The sequence below is a fragment of the Carassius gibelio genome, chromosome B16, assembly GCF_023724105.1.
Source record: "Carassius gibelio isolate Cgi1373 ecotype wild population from Czech Republic chromosome B16, carGib1.2-hapl.c, whole genome shotgun sequence".
NCBI classification, from domain to species: domain Eukaryota; kingdom Metazoa; phylum Chordata; class Actinopteri; order Cypriniformes; family Cyprinidae; genus Carassius; species Carassius gibelio.
The window spans coordinates 28,785,514-28,805,707 of NC_068411.1; the positions used below are offsets into that span (position 1 = coordinate 28,785,514).

General features: G+C 34.0%; 1 protein-coding gene across 1 annotated transcript in view; it reads left to right on the forward strand.

Moving 5' to 3' along the window:
- LOC127975010 (exostosin-1a) overlaps positions 1-20,194 on the forward strand; it is a 52,342-nt gene that overhangs the window by 21,943 nt on the left and 10,205 nt on the right. The window contains exons 2-4 of the mRNA XM_052578718.1: positions 13,448-13,541; positions 16,606-16,713; positions 19,974-20,093. Coding sequence (XP_052434678.1) covers positions 13,448-13,541; positions 16,606-16,713; positions 19,974-20,093 — 322 coding nt within the window. The remainder of the gene's footprint in view (positions 1-13,447; positions 13,542-16,605; positions 16,714-19,973; positions 20,094-20,194) is intronic.

Genomic DNA, 20,194 nt, shown 5'->3' on the forward strand with positions numbered 1-20,194 from the left:
GTTGCATTTAGCTGATTAGAGCAGGACGATAATGTAGTTACATATAAAAAATAAAATAAAATGGACAAATCTATTTCCAACTTTATATAAAAAGCTAAAGTTGCTTTGGAGAAAAGCATCTGCTAAATTTCTCAAAGTAAATATAAAATTGTTTCACTATGAAGAAGATTTGGTGTGGAAATGCTAAATTTGACAAATAATTATAAAGAGCCAGCAGGTAACACATTTAATGAAACAATAAATTTTGAAGCAGCAAGAAACTTCGATCATAGAACCTTTTTCTGTTTTAGAAAACGGCATTTGAGAGAAAAAAAAAAAAAAATTGTGGTGACTGTGACCATGTGTGAACATTACTATAATTTTAATTTAAGTCATAATTCTGAATAACAGTTCTCTCAATTACATTTTTATTATGCCAACATTTTTATTTTTGGATTAAATAATTCACTAAAGAAATATAATGGGTTGAACAGAAGCTTAGTCAAGCTTAATTAACACATATTGCATATTGTTGATTACCACAAAAAAAAAAAAAAAAAAAAATATATATATATATATATATATATATATATATATATATATATATATATATATATATAGTTATAGTTATAGTTTTATATATATATATATATATATATATATATATATATATATATATATAGTTATAGTTATATATATATATATATATATATATATAGTTATATATAGTTATATATAGTTATATTGTGTGTTGTAACAATGGAATGAAAATGGAACTTCACACAAAAGTTAAGTAAGATTTATAATGTTTTTGAAGAAAAGGCTACATTTATTTAATTAAAAATGAAACAACAGTAATTTTATGAAACATTATTGCAATTTAAAGTTGCTGTTTTTTATTAGAATATATGTTAAAATGTAATTTATTCCTGTTATGCAAAGCTGTAGCATCATTACTCCAGTCTTCAGTGTCACATGATCTTCAGAAATCATTCTGATGTGCTGACTTGTATTTTAGGATTTTATGTACACACACTAAGTTTCAGAAATAATTAATACTTGCATATGAATATGATGCATATATCTCATCTAAGGGTTGCAGACTATTGCATTACCACATCTTTTTCAGATTAATATCATATCCAATTACTGGTCTCTGAACACCAGTTCTATAATATGAAATTTCACTAGATCTGTGCTGAATAGATGGTTGTAACCAATGGTACATGTGAAACCCATTAGATCGAAGCAAGGGAGGGAATGAAAGGCAAATGAAGGAGAGATGCATCGGTGTGGATGTGAATCTTTGTGCAGTAATTAGATAAATTAACCCCGGGTCAGAGAGAGCAGAGCTGCGTCGAGATCCTTCACTCTGAGCTACTGTAAATGTTTAATGAAGCTTCTTTGAACCAGCTCAACAACTGAGGGATCTGCGAATCACGCATGACCAGTGGGAAGACTTTGATGGGCTCTTTTTTGAGTGTTTGAAATTGAATTTACCTTTAGTTTAAAGGAGTATAGTTAATCTAAAAATATAAAAATATAAAAATTCTGTAAAAAAAATGCTTTACCCTCATGTTGTTTCATACTCATATGCTGTTGTTTTTACTTTGGAGAGCAGAAGGAGAAAAGCAGACATTTGAAAGACTTTTGCAGTGATCATGGCTGTCAAGCTAAATATAAAAGACAAAAAGCACCATAAAAAGTAATTAATATGACGTGTATTCTGTTTTCTGAATATAGTTTTGCATGAGGAAAACAGACTGAATTTTGTTGTTCACTAAAGATCTCCACCCTTCATCTCACTGTTATTCCTTATCACTTTAATCACAATTGAAACGATAGAATTAAAAAAGTTCAAATGTATACAATTTTAATTTCTAGTTAACAGCATCAACCAAAAACTGTCCACTTTGCCCGTTTTCTAAAGAAAAGCATTTGTTTTTTTGTTTGTTTTTTGACATCAGAGCATAATTTGGCTGCATAATTAGATTTTGTGTTCATCTATAGTGTACATTTCTAGTCATATATATGCATCAGCCACTGAAAACCCTCTTAAACATGTTCGTTCTAGATGGTTTGCGTTCTTCATCTTCTGAGGAATAGAAAAGAAGATTGTGGTGGAAACCGTGTTGGACCCCATTGGCTTTCATTGACTTGTATGGACAAATAAACACAGAAATGTTCTTCATCATGTCTTTTTTTTGTTTCACAGAAGAAAGAATGGTTTGTTATGACATGAGGGAGAACAAATTATTACACAGTTTTCATTTTAGGTGATTTTTTTACAGCATATTTGCATTTTTTTTTTCATTAATGTGACTGCTCAGTCAAGAGCAAGCTGTTCCAATATTGTTTATAAGCACCCAGAATCTATTCTAATAAATGTCTCTTCTAGCAAGAGTTAGAAGGACTTGTTTTTCACCATTTATGGAAAGACTTTCATTCCCAGCAGCAAAGAGAACAAGTGACTAATAGAGAGGAGAATAAACATGAACAACATTCTCAGTGATGGTTTTCCATCAGTGATGACCCATGCTTTCCAAAGGCTTGAGAAAATATTAGAAATCTCTGACTGTGGAGTTTCTCCACCCACTCCTTCATACACATAATAGCAGCACGGAGCCAACGAGACTATTGTTTTATGCATCAAATTAATAATAGAGTGAGGAAGTCATTCTGCGGTGCTTACATCGACCATTGCATTTATTATTTTTAATGCATTTGGTTTCTAATGACATTAAATAGGTTTTTAATGTATGTTTGAAGTGCTATATGGAGTGCAGATTTACTGTAGGTCCTTGACGCAAAAATGATTTTATTTTCACATGCCTGAGAATTTTTCCAGGCCGTCTCAAGCACTTGCAAGTTTTCTTTCGGGGGACGGTGACCGATGCCTGTTAATGCACGTCTTCAAAGGATGTCTTGTCTCAGGATGTGATCGTTTATGACCTTTGGAAATGCTGATCTTCCCAGCAGTCAGCATTGGCCCTGCAAGCTAAAACTAGCGCGTAGCTGTGAGGAAATGAGCCTGGCTGTTTTCAAGAGGGTTGAAGGGGCCGTTAGGATCTGAGATGCATGCTGAAAGCGAGAGACGTGGAGTGTGATTGTTGGTGTGTGAGTGTGTGTGTGTGTGTGCGCTTTCGTCTCATAGACTGACATTCCTTTGGCTTGAACTCATGTGCTTAGCGACGCAAAACTCTCCACGAGGGATTAAAGACAGTGGGAGCCTGACACAACCACAACCACTTTTTCTAGAGCACCAGACAGTGAAAATTCATCCCGATGCTCTTTTTTTATTTATGAGAATGTCTTCCAACTCCAGTTTCATTTATTTTTAGCTTCCCTACTGTCTCCTAATTCACGGCGGAGGACAATAACCGTGTCACGACAACCTAGTAAAAGCGTATTTGAATTGACTCATGTAAGTCAAACCTCTCCAGCTCCTCCTTCTGATTTCTCTCGTCTACAAGATCTGGTTTGCATCCAGTGCTGTTACCTTACTGTAATGGACTTTTGTTTTCTCTAGGGAGGTGCATGATGGATTACAGAAGATTGCTCACATCTCTTATTTCATTCTAATCGAATAAAATTGGCATTTTAAGTGAAGATAGTTGGTTTTGAAGGATACATGAGGGTAGATTATATCAAAATGTAACAAAATATATAATGATATTGCAAATGATACGTAAACAGCAGTTAGAAATAAGCAGCCTAATGCAAGATCCTGCTCTTATTTTACATGATTCATAGGATGCAGCTATTTTTCTTGTTGAATATCCTAACTTGGAAAATAAAATAGGCTGCAAACATAATTTCATGTTGGTGTTTTTTTTAGCCTATAGCATATACTGTGTTAGTTTTGTGCTGATTTCAAATCTGGTATCATTTCAGTCATCATATATTAGTCATTTCGTACTGTTAAAATACAGTGTTTTTAATTTTTTTTAATAGTTATAATGTTTTTTGCATTCTTTCTGATTTTTTTTTTTTTACCTCAGAATTTTTTAAAACGTTTTATACATCATATTTATTTATTTATTTGTTTGCTTGTGTATAGTTTTTATTATTGAAAGTTATTTTTAGTTCATGAAATGTTTTTATTTATTTTAGAAATAATTGTGTTAATTTAGTTTATTTATATTTAGGCTAGTATACATTTAGTTTATACTTAATATTTGTTTGCGATTCTTAAGTATAATTAAGTATAATAATGATTCTTATTTGCTGTTTTTGAATAAAAATATTATTGAAAATATATTATTTTTTATTATTACTTTTATATTTACTTATACATTATTTAATTTATGATTAAATTTTTATATTTTGTTTTTTTGTATGTGCTTGTCTTTTCCTTCACAATTTATTCACATTTTTTATTAATTTGTTTTATTTACATATATTATTTAATTGTTTATTCTTATGTTTAAACTCAATAGGGGTTGATATTTAAATATGGACAGTCATTTTCTGAATAACTCATCCATGCACTGAGGAAGGAACTTGTGAATGTTAGCATATATTTACATTTTCCTCTTATTTAAAACATCAAGAATATACGGTTTTCCATGAAAAGTGATGATCAAAGAATAGAAAGTCTGAAAAGAAAGTTAAAACAAAGTACCTCATTGATATTTGTACTCCACAGTGCTATTTATATCATGTTATTTGTCCTACTTTGATCTTCTCTCTCATTAAATTTGTCCAATTAAACCATAGTCTGCACTTGCCCTGGATGCACATTAACTACATGATGAGCACAACCAGCGAGAACATGGAGACAGCCGCTAGATCTTTCTCCACGGACAGGAGCAACATCTACGGGCTGACCAGATGGCCAGGGTCAACATGGGCCACGACACTGTCTGAAACTCATGTCCCGTCCTGCCACAAACAAACACACCCCTTCTTCAGGAAGAGACACCTTAGTCGTGTAGACGTGTGCATGCGCTCAGACACGAGTTCCTAATTGTGACTAGTTCTCACCGAATCGGCGCCTGTGTCGACCCTCAGCGGTCATCCAAGAGAGCTAGTGAGCTCATTAGTGCGTCTCAGTGACTGCGTTCACCTTCTGGAGACCCGCCGCTCCCGGGGTCACTGATTCCCTGGCCCTTTCCTCCCCAACTCGACACCCTCGCCGGGCTTTTAATAAGGACGAGAAATCTCGAAGACCTGACCGTGCTTTGTTTTCCCCCTCAGGCCTGAGACACGATTCCTGAGAGAAAACAGGAGCATTGGAGCGCACACTGCTGTAGCATGGGTCAAAAAAAAAAAGGGAAAGTTTCCTTGTTTAACCTAAAGCATCTGATATACTCACTGCAAAGTGTGTATACGTTCTTCGCTTAGATATCTGAAATAGCAATATACTGTTAGTGGACATCTTGACGTGGCTGCAAATTTTGTTTAGATTAATAAGTAAATATATGCTGTTCCTTTCCTCTTAAAGGGTTAGTTAACCCATAAATGAAAATTAGGCAGTTTTACTCACCCATAAGCCATCCTAGGTGTACCATTCTTTCTTCTTTCAGATGAATCCAATAGGAATTACATAAAAAAAAAAATTATCCTGGCTCTTCTAAGCTCTTATCATTTTAGTGGGTCATTTTAACAGTCCAATCGTGTTAAATAAATTGCGTGCATCCATAATAAAATGTGCCACACATGGCTCCGGGGGGTGACTGGAAGCCTCCTGTAGTGAATCAATGTGTTTTTGTATATATCCATATTTCAAATGTAATAAACACTTTTCTGTCATTTCCACTATCTATCATACGAACACAAACCACTTTTCATTTTTGGGTAAACTAACTCTTTAATGATCAAATAAACACAACAAAAATGACAGTGGTGAAAAACCAGCAGATAAGAAAGTTATATATATATATAACCTTTAGTAACATTATTATTTAGTATGTTTTAGTACTTCATGTTTATTTCTAAATGTATTTGTTTTATTTATAGTTTACTTAATTTTTAAATAAACCAATTTTTTGTTTGGTTTATTTCTTTTTATTATTTATTTATATTTATTTAGAACTTAATTTTTTATGTACTATGGTTTTATTCATTTTTAGTTGAATAAAATTTCTGATTGCCAATTCTTTTGTTTATATCTCATTTTATCTTTTATTTTTATTTCATCGTATTTTTTATTTGTACGTTGTATGTTTTTGTCGTTTACATCCGTTATTTATTTTTTAGTATTTTCTATTTATGTATTGACATACATTATTAAACATAGGCTGCTTTAAAGCAAACTGCTTTACAATTTTAAACAAGAACATGTTAAAGAAGGCGGAGCCCCAAAGCCACACCCACTTATTACATAATCACCACTGACCAATGGGAGTTCAAGGCTCGTCTCTTAATGTTCAGGCAAACTGTCTTAAACACTCTAAATAACTTTGTTTGACCTCATTTTGTTGAAAATGACACCAGTTTAGTTTTAGAACTTGCTTGAAGTATATCAGTGCCTTAATCATGCCTTTTTCCTCCATAATAAACCGACCTGGCTGTCTGTGTTGTTGATTTGTGGCGTATACATGGGTTGTTTTGATAATGGCAGCTCAGAGAATAAATCCCAAATTCCCAAGTGTGAATTCCCAGTGTAATTACAGGACAGCACAGGATGATATTAACTCGAGTCTGTTATGATTAATGACACGGTCTGCAGTGGATAATTAATCAGCTGTATTTGCCCTTGAGGCCAGACATCCGTTTGGACCATCTGCCATGGCAGTGTGGATAAACTTTCCAGTAGCCTTTAGCCTTTAGCCCAGTCAAAAGTAACTCGAGTGAAAGTTACAACTGCGGGGAAGTTTTTCTGACTTTGGAGAGACAGAAGACCTTGCGACAACGTGTCCTAGTTTCTTATGTGCAAATGTGCTTTGTGTTTGAAAGTTAGTTCATTTGGATGCTGCTAATTCCCTGCGTTCGGTTTATGTAGAGCTTTTTAACCATCCAGATGGTTGTTTTCTATAGAGCTCTGCAGTCATGACGTGTTTTTAAAGGCCGTCTAGTATCACGATGGATCCCTCGACAAAAACACAAGAGGTTTTTCCATTGGCTTTTGGATTATTGCAGAAAATAAACTCTGTGGCCTGCAAAAGTTTATGCTTCTGCTTTGTTCATCATGATAATCTTCACAAATTAACACCATTTTCAATGAGCTTTGAAGCCTAAATACAATCAACAGATTGTAAACATAGGCTACGGTCGCTTGACTTCAACGTTAACACCATTAAGCTCAACAGCTCATTCAGTTCTTATTTAAAAATATTTTTCCCTCAAAGTTTTAGTTGGAATGGTTTGTAAGATGGATTATAAACACAAAACAAGGCTGTAAAAGCCACTAGAAAGTAGATGGGCCATGCTTAACTACTACAGCCCGTTTGAAACTGGTCATCAGTTTTGCAATATCATTTGATGTGCAAAGTGACACACTTCACCTTTAGGGCACATTTTTGACAACTACATGCCATATAATTGCATGAAATATAATTGTGCTTATTATACTGCATACCATTAGATAGTTTTTTTTTTTCCCTCTGTAGTTTGCAGTAGCTCTTCTGGACTTTACAAATGGCGTTTTGGCTCTGTCAGCAGTGCAGGATTACAGGATAAATGGACATCGGCAAACCAGCTGTGCTTAAGCCATTAATGTCTTGTGCAGACAGCGGATGCAACCGTTGCACTTTTGATCCTAACATGCATTGTTGTTTGTGGAAGTCAAATGGCATCTTTTGTCTAACAAGCTAAAGGGGAAGCGTGTAGTTGGCATTGTAGTGACTCCATTGTAGTGAAAACATCTCTATTAGATTTGACCGAGTTTAACCAGCAGAAGCATAAAGCAGTTTGTCTACAGTTACAAGACCTGTGTTTAGTGTTAATGTTAAAGAGAAAGATGTTTAAGAAGTCTCTATATTGCAGGATTTTATAAAAATAAAATAAAATAAAACATAAAAGTGTGAAATATTATTACAATTTTAAATAACCATTTTCTTTATGAATATATTTTAAAATGTAATTTATTTCTGTGATGCAAAGCTGTATTTTCAGCATCTTAACCCCAGTGTTCAGTGTCACATGATCCTTCAGAAATCATTAAAATATTCTGCTTTGCTGCTTAATAAACATTTATTATTATCATTGTTGAAATCAGTTGTGCTGCTAAATATTGTTGTCAAAAAAAATAGATATATCAGGATTTGATGAATAGAAAATTCAATGTATTTGAAATGGAACACTTTTGTAACATTAAAAACATTCTTTACTGTCACTTTTGATTAATTGAATGCCCCCTTGCTGAATAAATTGATTTCTACAAAAAAATCATACTGGCCAGTTTATGCACACCATTATACTGAATGATTACAATACCATAACCATAACAGTTGATCAAACATAGTAATATCATGTTTGTTTTGGTACACTGTAAAAAAATAGAAAAAAGTTGACCTAACTCAAATAAATAAAGTAATCTATCGCAATAAACTTAAGTTAACTCAACTAGCAACGGACAACTTCAAAACTTTAGTTCATCTAATGCATAAAAGTAAGTCTACTGAGTGTCGAAAGATCTGTCTGAGCAAACAAATATCTTTTAGCTTTTAGCAATGCTAATCTTTTTTTAAACCATACTCTTTGTTTTAGATTTATGTTTATTTTTAAATCCTTTTTTATAATATGGGTAGTATTTGCTTGTTAAGGCAAACATCTAATAGACAAATGTATTAAATGCATTGCAATGAGATGCATTATAGCATACTATTCTCAACCATAGTGAGGATCAACAAATTGTAAATCAGTAAAAATATAAACTCTGATCCACATGACAGCTAACTGACAGTGACAACAGCAGCAGAAGCATAAATTAAGCCACACATTTCTAAAACAATGATAATATTTGAATAATAATTAACATAAAATCAAGCTGCAATGCATGTTGGGAACTTGTGCAATATTGTTCAGTGTGAAATTGTTTGTTCAGATGACTCTATTTGAAAAGTTAGAAAAACATTTGGATATGTTGTGAGCAAATACTTTTACAAATACAACTTTTGGTAGCGACATGTTCCGAGTATTTTTGTTCGGTTCACACAAATAATTTAACTAACTTTTCTAAAGTTGGATTTTTTACAGTATATTTTTTTGCCATGGTACATGCTTAAAACTTTGTTCATAACCCAATGATACAAATTCATGATATTTTCTTCTGCATCTATATCTATGATATCGTGATTTAAATGATGCGTTTTGAATACTTTTTCATGCATTTTTTTATATTATTTTTGGTTATAAAAGAACAGATCACAGTACAGTGGTATTGCATTTGCAATAAGAAAAAAATGGGGATTTAACAAATAAAAACAATAATATAATATTCCAAATGCACTGTGTTGGGCTGTTTGTAAAGTATGGCTTTTTGGATTATGAGTCAGTTTATTATATTATGTGAATGGATTTTAATAGGACAAAATGCGGCATCATAAATCTGTATTGTAAGTGCATATGTTGTCATGGTGCCTTGGATTTACTGCCATCCACAAGAGACTCAAACCAACTGCTTTCATCTGGATCTGCTTCAATCAGTATCTTCAGAGGCTGCTCTTCTCTTGATCCCATGGATGTTAAAACAGTTGTAACATGCTCATGAAGTTGTGCGTGTGTACGAGCGTCGGGACGGGTGTTAAGTATGGGTTTAATCTTGTTCTGATTACACAGTCATTACAAGCAGGTTGGCAGCGTTGGTGAAACTAGCAGTTGCCATCCGAGCTCTCATTTCCACTAATCTGATTTAAGGCACAGATGCCACCCATGCCAACCGGCTGCTATGGCAACAATGCCAAATATAAACATAACAAAGAAAACTTAGACCGTTTGACCGCCTACGTCCTAGTTCCCTCTTTTTTCTTATGCATCTTGCGCACTTGTCAACTTGATAGACGAGATTTGCGTCAGGTGAGTGTCGTCTGCCGTTTAAAGACACACCTTCAACAGCAACATCACGCTTTCTTTACAGCAGCTGACCTCAAAAAACAGTCGCAAAGCTCTTTTAATAATTTAGTTTTTAGTGATTTTTTAAATTGTATTTAGTTACTTATTTCAGTCATTTGAACGTAAACATAAAATAATTCCGTATTAGTTTTGTTTTCTGATATTTAAATTTAGTTAATTTCATTTGTTTTAAACCATTTAAATAGTTTTAGTTAACAGTATAGTACCTCTGGCGATAGATAGCCATAACGTGTTGCGTATATTCATTTGGCATTCAAAACTTTCAAATTGGCACATTTAAAAATTTGAATTTATTATTTTTTCAAATGTATGATAGTGGTAATAAACATGCAACAGATGCTTCTAATAGAGCTTAAGTTGCATTCAATGCAAAAAATTAATTTAATTTAAAGTCAGTCCCCCCAAAACCGTAAACAACCACGTTTTAATAATCTAAAGAACCTTCTTTTCCACTGTAAAGTGCTGTTTTGTGCAGTGTAAAGTTTCCATGAATGTTAAAGCTTCTTCATGGAACCAGGAATTGCGTGTGGTCATCATCATCGTGGTGGCCCATGGAGCTGAAATATGGATGTGTTTATTCCAACAGAAAGTTATTTCCCACAACCCACTCCATCACTTCCTCACCCCGGCCCGAATGGTCATAGAAACAGGTTGCACTGCGCTCGACTGGCTGCTTGTGTTTGAGTAATGGCGTAGGGTTGCAGTTACCCCTGACCTGCGTGTGTGAACTCTCTGCGATTCATTATAACAGGAGACGTGTGCTGTGCTATGCTGTGGTCTCGCCTGCCATCCGGCTTCAAGAAATAAACTAGAGCTTAAGTTGAACCCAGTCCATTAATTTAATAATCCATTTAATAACCCCATTCTAGTATGTGTGCTCACTTTACATCCAGTCAATTTGTGATGAATAAAATTAAGTCCCAGCTAAGTTTTTTTATTTTTATTATTATTAAATGATTGCAGACAGCCTTTAAGGACAGCACAACCAAATTGGAAATACACAAAACATTCTTTTTAAATATCTGCTTGAGAGACATATTAAAAATATTAGTCTGCACACAATGAGCTGGCAGGATAAGCTGTGTGGTTCTGTCGAATTATGAAGTCTTTCGAATGCATCATCCCGTCCTATTTTCAGACAACCCATATCAGGTTGCCCTCTGAGCCAACAGGTCATCTAAGGTTATTACAGCTTCCTACAACACCTGCCGACTCTCAACCTCGAGCTTTACCATTCATCCCAAACCTGGAGAGCATCAGACCCGAAGTCCAGGCAGTTTCTTTCTCACTGTCTGCAGGCATCTTGACCTTCCTTCATCCACGCTGAAGAGCAGAGGTGAAGGAAGACCTCAGGGACTTCACATTCGAATGCACGGCATCACGATTACTCATTGGAGAGAGGGAGGAGAAGGAGTGTAGATTGTGGTGGAGGAGAATATGTAAGAGAGGAGAAGGGAGGGCGAGACGGGTGAAAAAGCAGGAATGTCGAATTAGGAATTCCAAACAGCCCCTTAATCCAACTGCCGACTGAAACACTGCTCAAAGCATTTGCTGAAGCTTTTATCCCACCATAGTGCAAGAGCAGCCTACAAAGCAGAGGTCGAGAGGTCAAGAGCGTGAACGGGGATTTCTAAGAGCTCGCTTCTGACTGTCTGTGCACACTCGGGTGTGATTCATACTATGACGCTAAACGTCTGTAACCCCTTTTACAAGAAGCAGGTTAGATTGATGTGTGCTTTCTATCAGTCGCACTGGCGTTAGGACAAACAGGAGACATTTTTTGTTTTTACCTAAAAATAAAAACACAAAAGGGTAATTGCAACTTTGTCTCACAATTCTGACTTTTTGACAGAATTGTGAGATTTAAACTTGGAATTGCGGGATATAAACTCAGAATTGCAGGACATAAATTCAGAATTGTGGGATATAAACAGAATTATAGGACATAAACTCAAAACTGTGGGATATAAACAGAACTGCAGGATATAAATTCAGAATTGTGGGATATAAACAGTATTGCAGGATATAAACTCAGAATTGTGGGATATAAACTTAGAATATAAATTCAGAATTGAGGGATATACAATTCAGAATTACGAGATAATAACTCAGAATTGTGGGGGATAAACTCAAAATCACGAGATATTAACTCAGAACAGCAAGATGTACACTCAGAATTGTTGGTGATAAACTCAGAATCGTGGGATATAAACTCAGAATTATGAGATATTAACTCAGAATTGTGGTGGATAAACTCAGAATTGTGAGATAAAACCTCAGAATCGAGTTATATAAATGTAGAATCTTAAGATCTAAAATCAGAATTACGAGATATAAACAGAATTGCAAGAGATAAACTCAAAAATGTGAGGTATATATTTCAACTGCTAGAAACAAAGTCAGATTTTGTGAGATATAAACTCTGAAAAAGTATTTTTTTATTGTGTGGTAAAAGGTTTACATACATTTTAGTCATTTATAATGTTAGTTGTTTTTTTTTATGCTGTTGTTAAAATTTCTATTCATCGAAGAATCCTGTAAAAAAAAAAGTATCACAAAAATACTAATAAGAAATGTTTATTGAGCATCAAATCAACATATTAGAATGATTTCATAGTATTTATGACAAACTAGTCTAAACACCTTGATTGCAATAAAAATGAATTACATTGTTTTATTTAAAAAGTCTTTAAATTATTTAATAAAGTATAATAATGCATGCTATGCTTCACTGCATTCTGCCCAGTACACTCTCAATACTACACTGCTCAGTATACTACACTGCTGTGGCACTATAGTTGGTTGCTCAGATATTGTAGCTGGTTAATTGACATCGCTAAGGTACTCCAGATGGTTGCTTTGGTATTTTGAGTAGTTGCTGAGTGGCAGGTTACTAGGAGTCGCTTTGGCTTCTGGCTGGTTGCGTTGGAATTTTGGCTGGTTATTATGGGATGCTAGATTATTTTGGTTATTTGCCAGTTGCTGCTATGAAGACATAGTTGGTTATTTAGACTAGTTCTGTTGGTTATAGTTGTAATTCTTCAGCAATTGTGTTTGAATAGTGGAGACAGCATTTGGGGGGAATTCTGTTGCTCTAACAGGGGGTTTTATGTAGTTTTCTAGTGATATTCGTGACTCAAACGTTCCTGTAAACTGGAAAGTATGTAGTTGCTTTTTTCCACAGTGAATGTATAAGTGTGTTCAGGCCACTGAACATGCTTGATTCACAATCTGTGCCAGATGTGATGAGCGCTAACTGAGTTTCCTATTATTAACTTAATTTAATTTAAGTAGTAGTTTTTATTTTTTATTTTGTTACTAACTCCCCAACCCTAGATGGGTGGTTATGTAACAATGCAAATATGATGTTCACCTCCTGTTTTCATGCAGCAGGATGGTTTCTGACCTTGGTTCTTAATATGTGCTTCCTTCCTTTTCTTTTTCTTAACAGGTATGACTATAAAGAAATGCTACATAACTCCACTTTTTGTCTGGTGCCTCGAGGACGCCGCCTGGGCTCTTTCCGTTTCCTGGAGGCTCTGCAGGTACAGTTTTCCAGTTCCTTCCCATCACCAAGATACTTAGCAGTTGCATGCAGGTTCTGTGTTTCCAGCCCACATACACACCCACACACACACTCTTCACCATCAGTACTAAGGCTATGTGATATACTTGCATATATTTGCAAATCAGAAAGGACACATTAAATTGGTCAAAAGTGACAGTCAAAACAATTGTTATTTTACAAAAGATTTGTATTTCAATAAAATGCTGTTCTTCTACTAATTAAACTTCCTATTCATTAAAGAATCCTCAAAAATGTATCACTTTCCACTAAAATAAACCCACTAGGAAGCACAGCTCTTTTCTACATTTATAATAACAAGAAATCAAGAATTCTTGAACAAAGCAGCATATCAGAATGATTTCTGAAGGATCACGTGACACTGAGGACTGGAGTAATGATGCTGAAAATTCAGCTGTGCATCACAGGCATTTTAATGCAATATGCAAATATAAAACAAATATTTTAAACTATAATAATTCAGAATTTGTATGCATTTTTTAACAATTAAATGCAGCCTTGGTGAGCATAAGAAACTGATTTATTTATTTATTTATTTATTTTTATATAGCCTATCCTAAATGTAAAATTTAAATTTAAAAAAAATAATGAAATAATTTTTTTAATTATATATAGTTAAATTGTTATAGATATGTTATATATTTGATAAATATGAATTATGTTCCTTAAATTTATTATCACATATATTAAAGTTGATTCATGTTACCCCTTTATATCACTTGATTTCATAGCTACTATGTTTGGTGTCAGTTTGATTTTATTTATTTATTTTTATTTTTATTTATTTTTCTTCTGCTCACCAAAAATGCAATTAATTAATCAAAAATACTATGAAAACAGTAATAATCCAATTTAAAATAAATGTTTCATATAAACAGCAATTGAGATATTAAATAGATCTCATTTGTGGTATTTCATTACTTTGTCAAATCCACATTTATCCATAACCAGCACTATGGTGTAATGTCAGACGGCCGTCTATTGTGTATTGTGTGGGAGTGTGGCTGTGCTCTTTCAGGTTGTCTGATGTTGTGCAGACATGAGGCTTTACAGACCATTATATATTGTGTTTTGAATTGTGTGGGTGTTGAGGATTGACTAGCTGAGGTTTGCAGGGCTTTTATGCTGTGTATGTGCATTTGTGTCTTTCATTGGTCTGTATGTATTTCAGCAGATTGAAGCGCTGGTTAATAACACTGCAAGGATTAGTCCATAACAGCGGGATGATATTAGAGATGAGGGGAGGTCAGAGGGTGGGAGCAGATTTACAGATTAGGGGCAGGACAACAAGCCTGTGCAAACACACACACACACACACACAGTTATGAATATTGGATTTCATCTACAATAAAGTTCTGTTGATGATAGATAATGCTTTTAATACAGAGCATGATAAATTAATTATGATACGTGTCCAAAAAACATTTACTGTGATGCACGTCCAAAAAAAATCTAAATACTGTTGTACCATGTTGAAAATAACTTGGTATATTGTAGCATGTCCACACTTGCAACAAAAGCATGTTATTATAACTATTAAAAAGGAATTCAAAATGTTTGGATTTGGTAACTGTGTTGTTTTAGTATTATTCATATTATATAACGTTTTTTTATTAATAGTTTAAATTCATAAACTGTAACTGAACTTACATTTGTTATTAAACTTTTAATTTTAAAAAAGGTAGCTTTTGTTTTTCAGTTTTAATTTAGTTTTAGTAATTTTGTGATTTAGTTGAATTATTTGTGTGTTCTTTTTTGTTTGTTTGTTTTTATTTCATTTTATCACCATGATGGATGTTCAAAAAAGCAAGAAAATACTGTGATACCATCTTATTTGTTTTACTTTTTTATTTTTTTATATATATTTCTATGGTAGCATGTCCAAATTTACAAAAAAAATATCTAATTTCATCCTTATCTTTCATCTCCATAACAGTGTTATTTCAGTGTTTTTAATTGATTGTTTTAGGAATTTATTTATATTAATTTAGTTGGTCATTTAATTATTTTGATTTTAGTAATATTTATTTTTAAATAGGGGTTTGTAATTTTTATTAGATTTTTTTATTTTTTAATTTAATTTAAAATATAGATTTTTTTACTTCAGTTAGTAATTTTAATCCTTAAACTTAATTCAATTAATTGCTAAGGCAATTTCTTTCATCTAATATTAGTAAATCATAACAACACTACTTGGTATTAAACTACTATACATTTTTATGAACAAAATGTGTATATATATATATATATATATATATATATATATATATATATAATTTTTTTTTTTTTTTTTTTTTTTTTTTTTTTTTTTATCCTGTACTGAGGTGATGTTTTTTTTTTTTGTTTTTTTTTCTTGAGCTTTTGGAATTGTTTTCACTGTAACTCCATCCTAAATAATGAATGCAGCTCTGCACTAATGACCAATAATGGCAGCTGATATGCAAATTGGAGTCCAGGTAGTCATTAGATGTTATAAAAAATGCACCATCTGTCTGTTGGTACCTGCTGCTACGGTGTTACTTCAGGAACAAGACACACAAACTCATTTGTTGCTGTATTTTGATAGTGTACATGCACAGCGGCTTGAATCTGCTCTATTTCTTTTTAGATAAACGCCCATATTGCACATAATTGTATATTTCCATATTGGTGCATATAATGTATATATAAAAAAATATTAAAAGCACAATTTATTACGATTTTTTCCCCGGTTTTTTGCAGTTGTCTCCTCCTCTGTTCTTGATGATTATCTCACGTTCTCTTTTTCATTGTTGACCCATGAATACTCAGTTCAGACAGGCAGAGCCATGCTTTGTGTTACCCTTTGTGTTACTCCCAGATTTGCCAGAGCTCAAGATGGAGCAGAAACATGACTGATGTGATAAACCATGTTCCCTCACTCATTTCTCAGTCTGAAGTCAGAGCTCGTCTTGCTTTCAGACTTTCCACTTGAAGACGCTAATAAAATTTTCATGACGCTTGTTTTAACACGTGTGTGTGTGTGTGTGTGTGTTTGCGCGCAGGCCGCTTGTGTTCCCGTCATGCTCAGTAACGGCTGGGAGCTTCCCTTCTCAGAGATCATCGACTGGCACACGGCCGCTGTCATTGGGGACGAGAGACTTCTTCTACAGGTACGACTTGCAGAATATATGAGGCTTATGTGATTCACTCTGTTGTTTGTTTCTGTCTGAAACAACAGTGAGCTGCCTGCTGTCTACTGCCTATATGAGCAGCATCTTAACTGAAATACATTCTAGTATTGTATTCTCTGTGAAAACTGCATGCAGTGCTGTCAAAAGAAAGTGTCTTAGACAGGGCACTGTCATTTCCACAATGCAGAAAACCCAGAAAATTCAGTCATAAAAATCTAATTTACTGTATAATGTGGAAAGTCATGGAATTTGGCTAATTTTGGATGAATAAATCAAAAGTAGGTCTGTACACTGTGTCCTGCCTGTGCTGCGTGTCTCTGTGTAAATGAATAATGCTGACGTGTTTTCAGCATCTGCTGTCAAACTATAAGTACAAGAACACAGGACCTTCATCTGCAGAACTGCTTTGAGAGTTCATTTCATGAGCATTTTACTATTTTGTTTGTTAAAAGCTATTATTATATATTTTGACGACCCATCAAATAACAGAAATGTGACAGAAATATAATGCTTTATCATTATTATTAGAAATAATAATAATAATGATGTTTTTTTTACTTCCTTTCTTTTTTATTTACTTATTTTTTGCACACATTTTTCTAACTTAAAAAAATCTATTTTATTATTCATCCAATTTTAAAATGTAAAGTTTTTGTTCAATTTTCATTTTATTAAACTATTAATTTTTAAATGTTATTTTTGCCTTCATTTGATTACAAGACAAAAATTAAAATACATAACATAAAACTACATAAGATAATTTAATTTTATATATATATATATATTTATTTATAATGGTTTAACCTCATGCAATCTCATGCGTTTTTTATTAATTAATCATGCCTGAATTATATCGTTCTAATGTCACATGCTAATTTGCCGGGCACAAGCTTACAGCTCTTAGTGACGGTTTGCAGACCCCCAGAGACTTCCAAGCTGAAAGCGAGTGCATGTTTTTTTGTAATTGAAATGGGACCTCTTGCCCTCACCGATTAGCGGCCTGCGGCAGGAAGGCAGTCCGTAGTGACAGCTTCTGTCAGGCCGCAGTAGCACATTTCTGCTTTTAATATGCTCTCGTGCCCCTGTGGCACTGACCGGCTCAACAAAAAGGTGAGACTAATTGTCCAGTGAGACATTTGTAATGAAAATCCACCTCAAGGGGAGTGTGTGTTTACAGTGATGAGAGACTTTAATAATCGCTCACACCTTCTGTGACTCACTTCTCCTCTCAATAAATACTGCAACAGAAGCACAGACTGAGCAAGACCTGAAGCTGTGCTCCAGTGTTCACTGCAGGAGTCTATCTAATCTATCTATCTATCTATCTATCTATCTATCTATCTATCTATCTATCTATCTATCTATCTGTCTATCTGTCTATCTATCTGTCTGTCTATCTATCTATCTATCTATCTATCTATCTATCTATCTATCTATCTATCTGTCTGTCTGTCTGTCTGTCTGTCTGTCTGTCTGTCTGTCTGTCTGTCTGTCTGTCTGTCTGTCTGTCTGTCTGTCTGTCTGTCTATCTATCTATCTATCTATCTATCTATCTATCTATCTATCTATCTATCTGTCTGTCTATCTATCTATCTATCTATCTGTCTGTCTGTCTGTCTATCTGTCTATCTATCTGTCTATCTGTCTATCTGTCTATCTGTCTATCTGTCTGTCTGTCTGTCTGTCTGTCTGTCTGTCTGTCTATCTATCTATCTATCTATCTATCTATGTATCTATGTATCTATCTATCTATCTATCTATCTATCTATCTATCTATCTATCTATCTATCTATCTATCTGTCTGTCTGTCTGTCTGTCTGTCTGTCTGTCTGTCTGTCTGTCTATCCATCTGTCTATCTGTCTATCCGTCTGTCTATCTGTCTATCTATCTCTCTATCGATCCATCATTCTATCGATCTATCGATCTATCAATCTATCTGTCTGTCGTTCTGTCATTCAATCTATCTGTCAATCTAGTGTTCTATATATCACTCTATCGTTCAATTGTTCTATCTATCCTTCTATTGATCTATCGTTCTATCTGTCGATCTATTGTTCTATCATTCTATCTGTCGTTCTGTCTATCTATCAATCCGTCTATCGTTCTATCTATCTATCATTCTGTCTATCATTCTATCTATCTATCCATCTATCTATCTATCATTTTTATTGTTCTGTTATTCTATTGATTTGTCTGTCTTTCTGTTTCGTCCGTCCGTCCATCCATCTATAATTTTTTATCAATCTGCTGTTTCATCCATCAATCCATCTATCTATCTATCCATCCATCCATCCATCCATTCATCGTTCTATCTGTCGTTCTATCATTCTATCTATCAGTCCATCTATCGTTCTATCTATCATCTATCTGTCTATCGTTCTATCTGTCGTTCTATCTATCTATCTATCTATGTTTCTATCTATCTGTCTATCTATCGTTCTAACGATCTATCTATCGTTCTATCTATCTATCTATCTGTCGTTCTGTGTCATTCTATCTGTCTATCGGTGTATCTGTCTATCTATCTATCTATCTATCTATCTATCTATCTATCTATCGTTCTATCGTTCTATCGTTCTATCTGTCTATAGTTCTATCTATCGATCTATCGTTCTATCATTCTATCGTTCTATCTTTCTATCTATCTATCTATCTATCTATCTATCTATCTATCTATCTATCTATCTATCTATCTATCTATCTATCTATCTATCTATCTATCTATCATCCATACATCCATCCATCGTTCTATCTATATATCTATCATTCTATCCATCTGTTGTTCTATCGTTCTATCTATCTATCTATCTATCTATCTATCTATCTATCTATCTATCGTTCTTTCTAACATTCTATCTATAGTTCTATGATTCTATATTATCATTTGATCTGTCATTTTGTCATTCTATCTATCTGTCTGTCTGTCAATCACACTATACTTTACTGTAGCTCAGCAATCACTTAGAACACCTTAGTAACCACATAGCAACTAGATAATGTCAACACCCTATAAACTACCTAGAAATCACCCGAGCAAAAGACTTAAATGAGGGTGAGTAAGAAAGTTTTTCACTTTGAGGTTGAACTTACTTCTAAAAATTCATCTGCTGGTTGAAGAGGATATTTGTCAGAGTGATCCGTCCGCAGGGAGAGTTTCAGTTATTTTAACTGGTGCCTCTGACTGGAAAGGGCTGTCAAGTAGAAAACACATGATCACACTGCTCCCGTCTCCTCACAGATTCCATCGACCGTTCGCTCCATCCATCAAGATCGCATTCTGTCTCTCCGCCAGCAGACGCAGTTCTTGTGGGAAGCGTATTTCTCTTCTGTGGAGAAAATTGTGCTCACTACATTGGAGGTAAGGAACATCCTGATCAATTAAAACAAGACGTGCTGCCATCAAAACCTAAAGACTAATCAGATAAATCCGGCAAAAACTTGTCCAGATCGTACTTCACC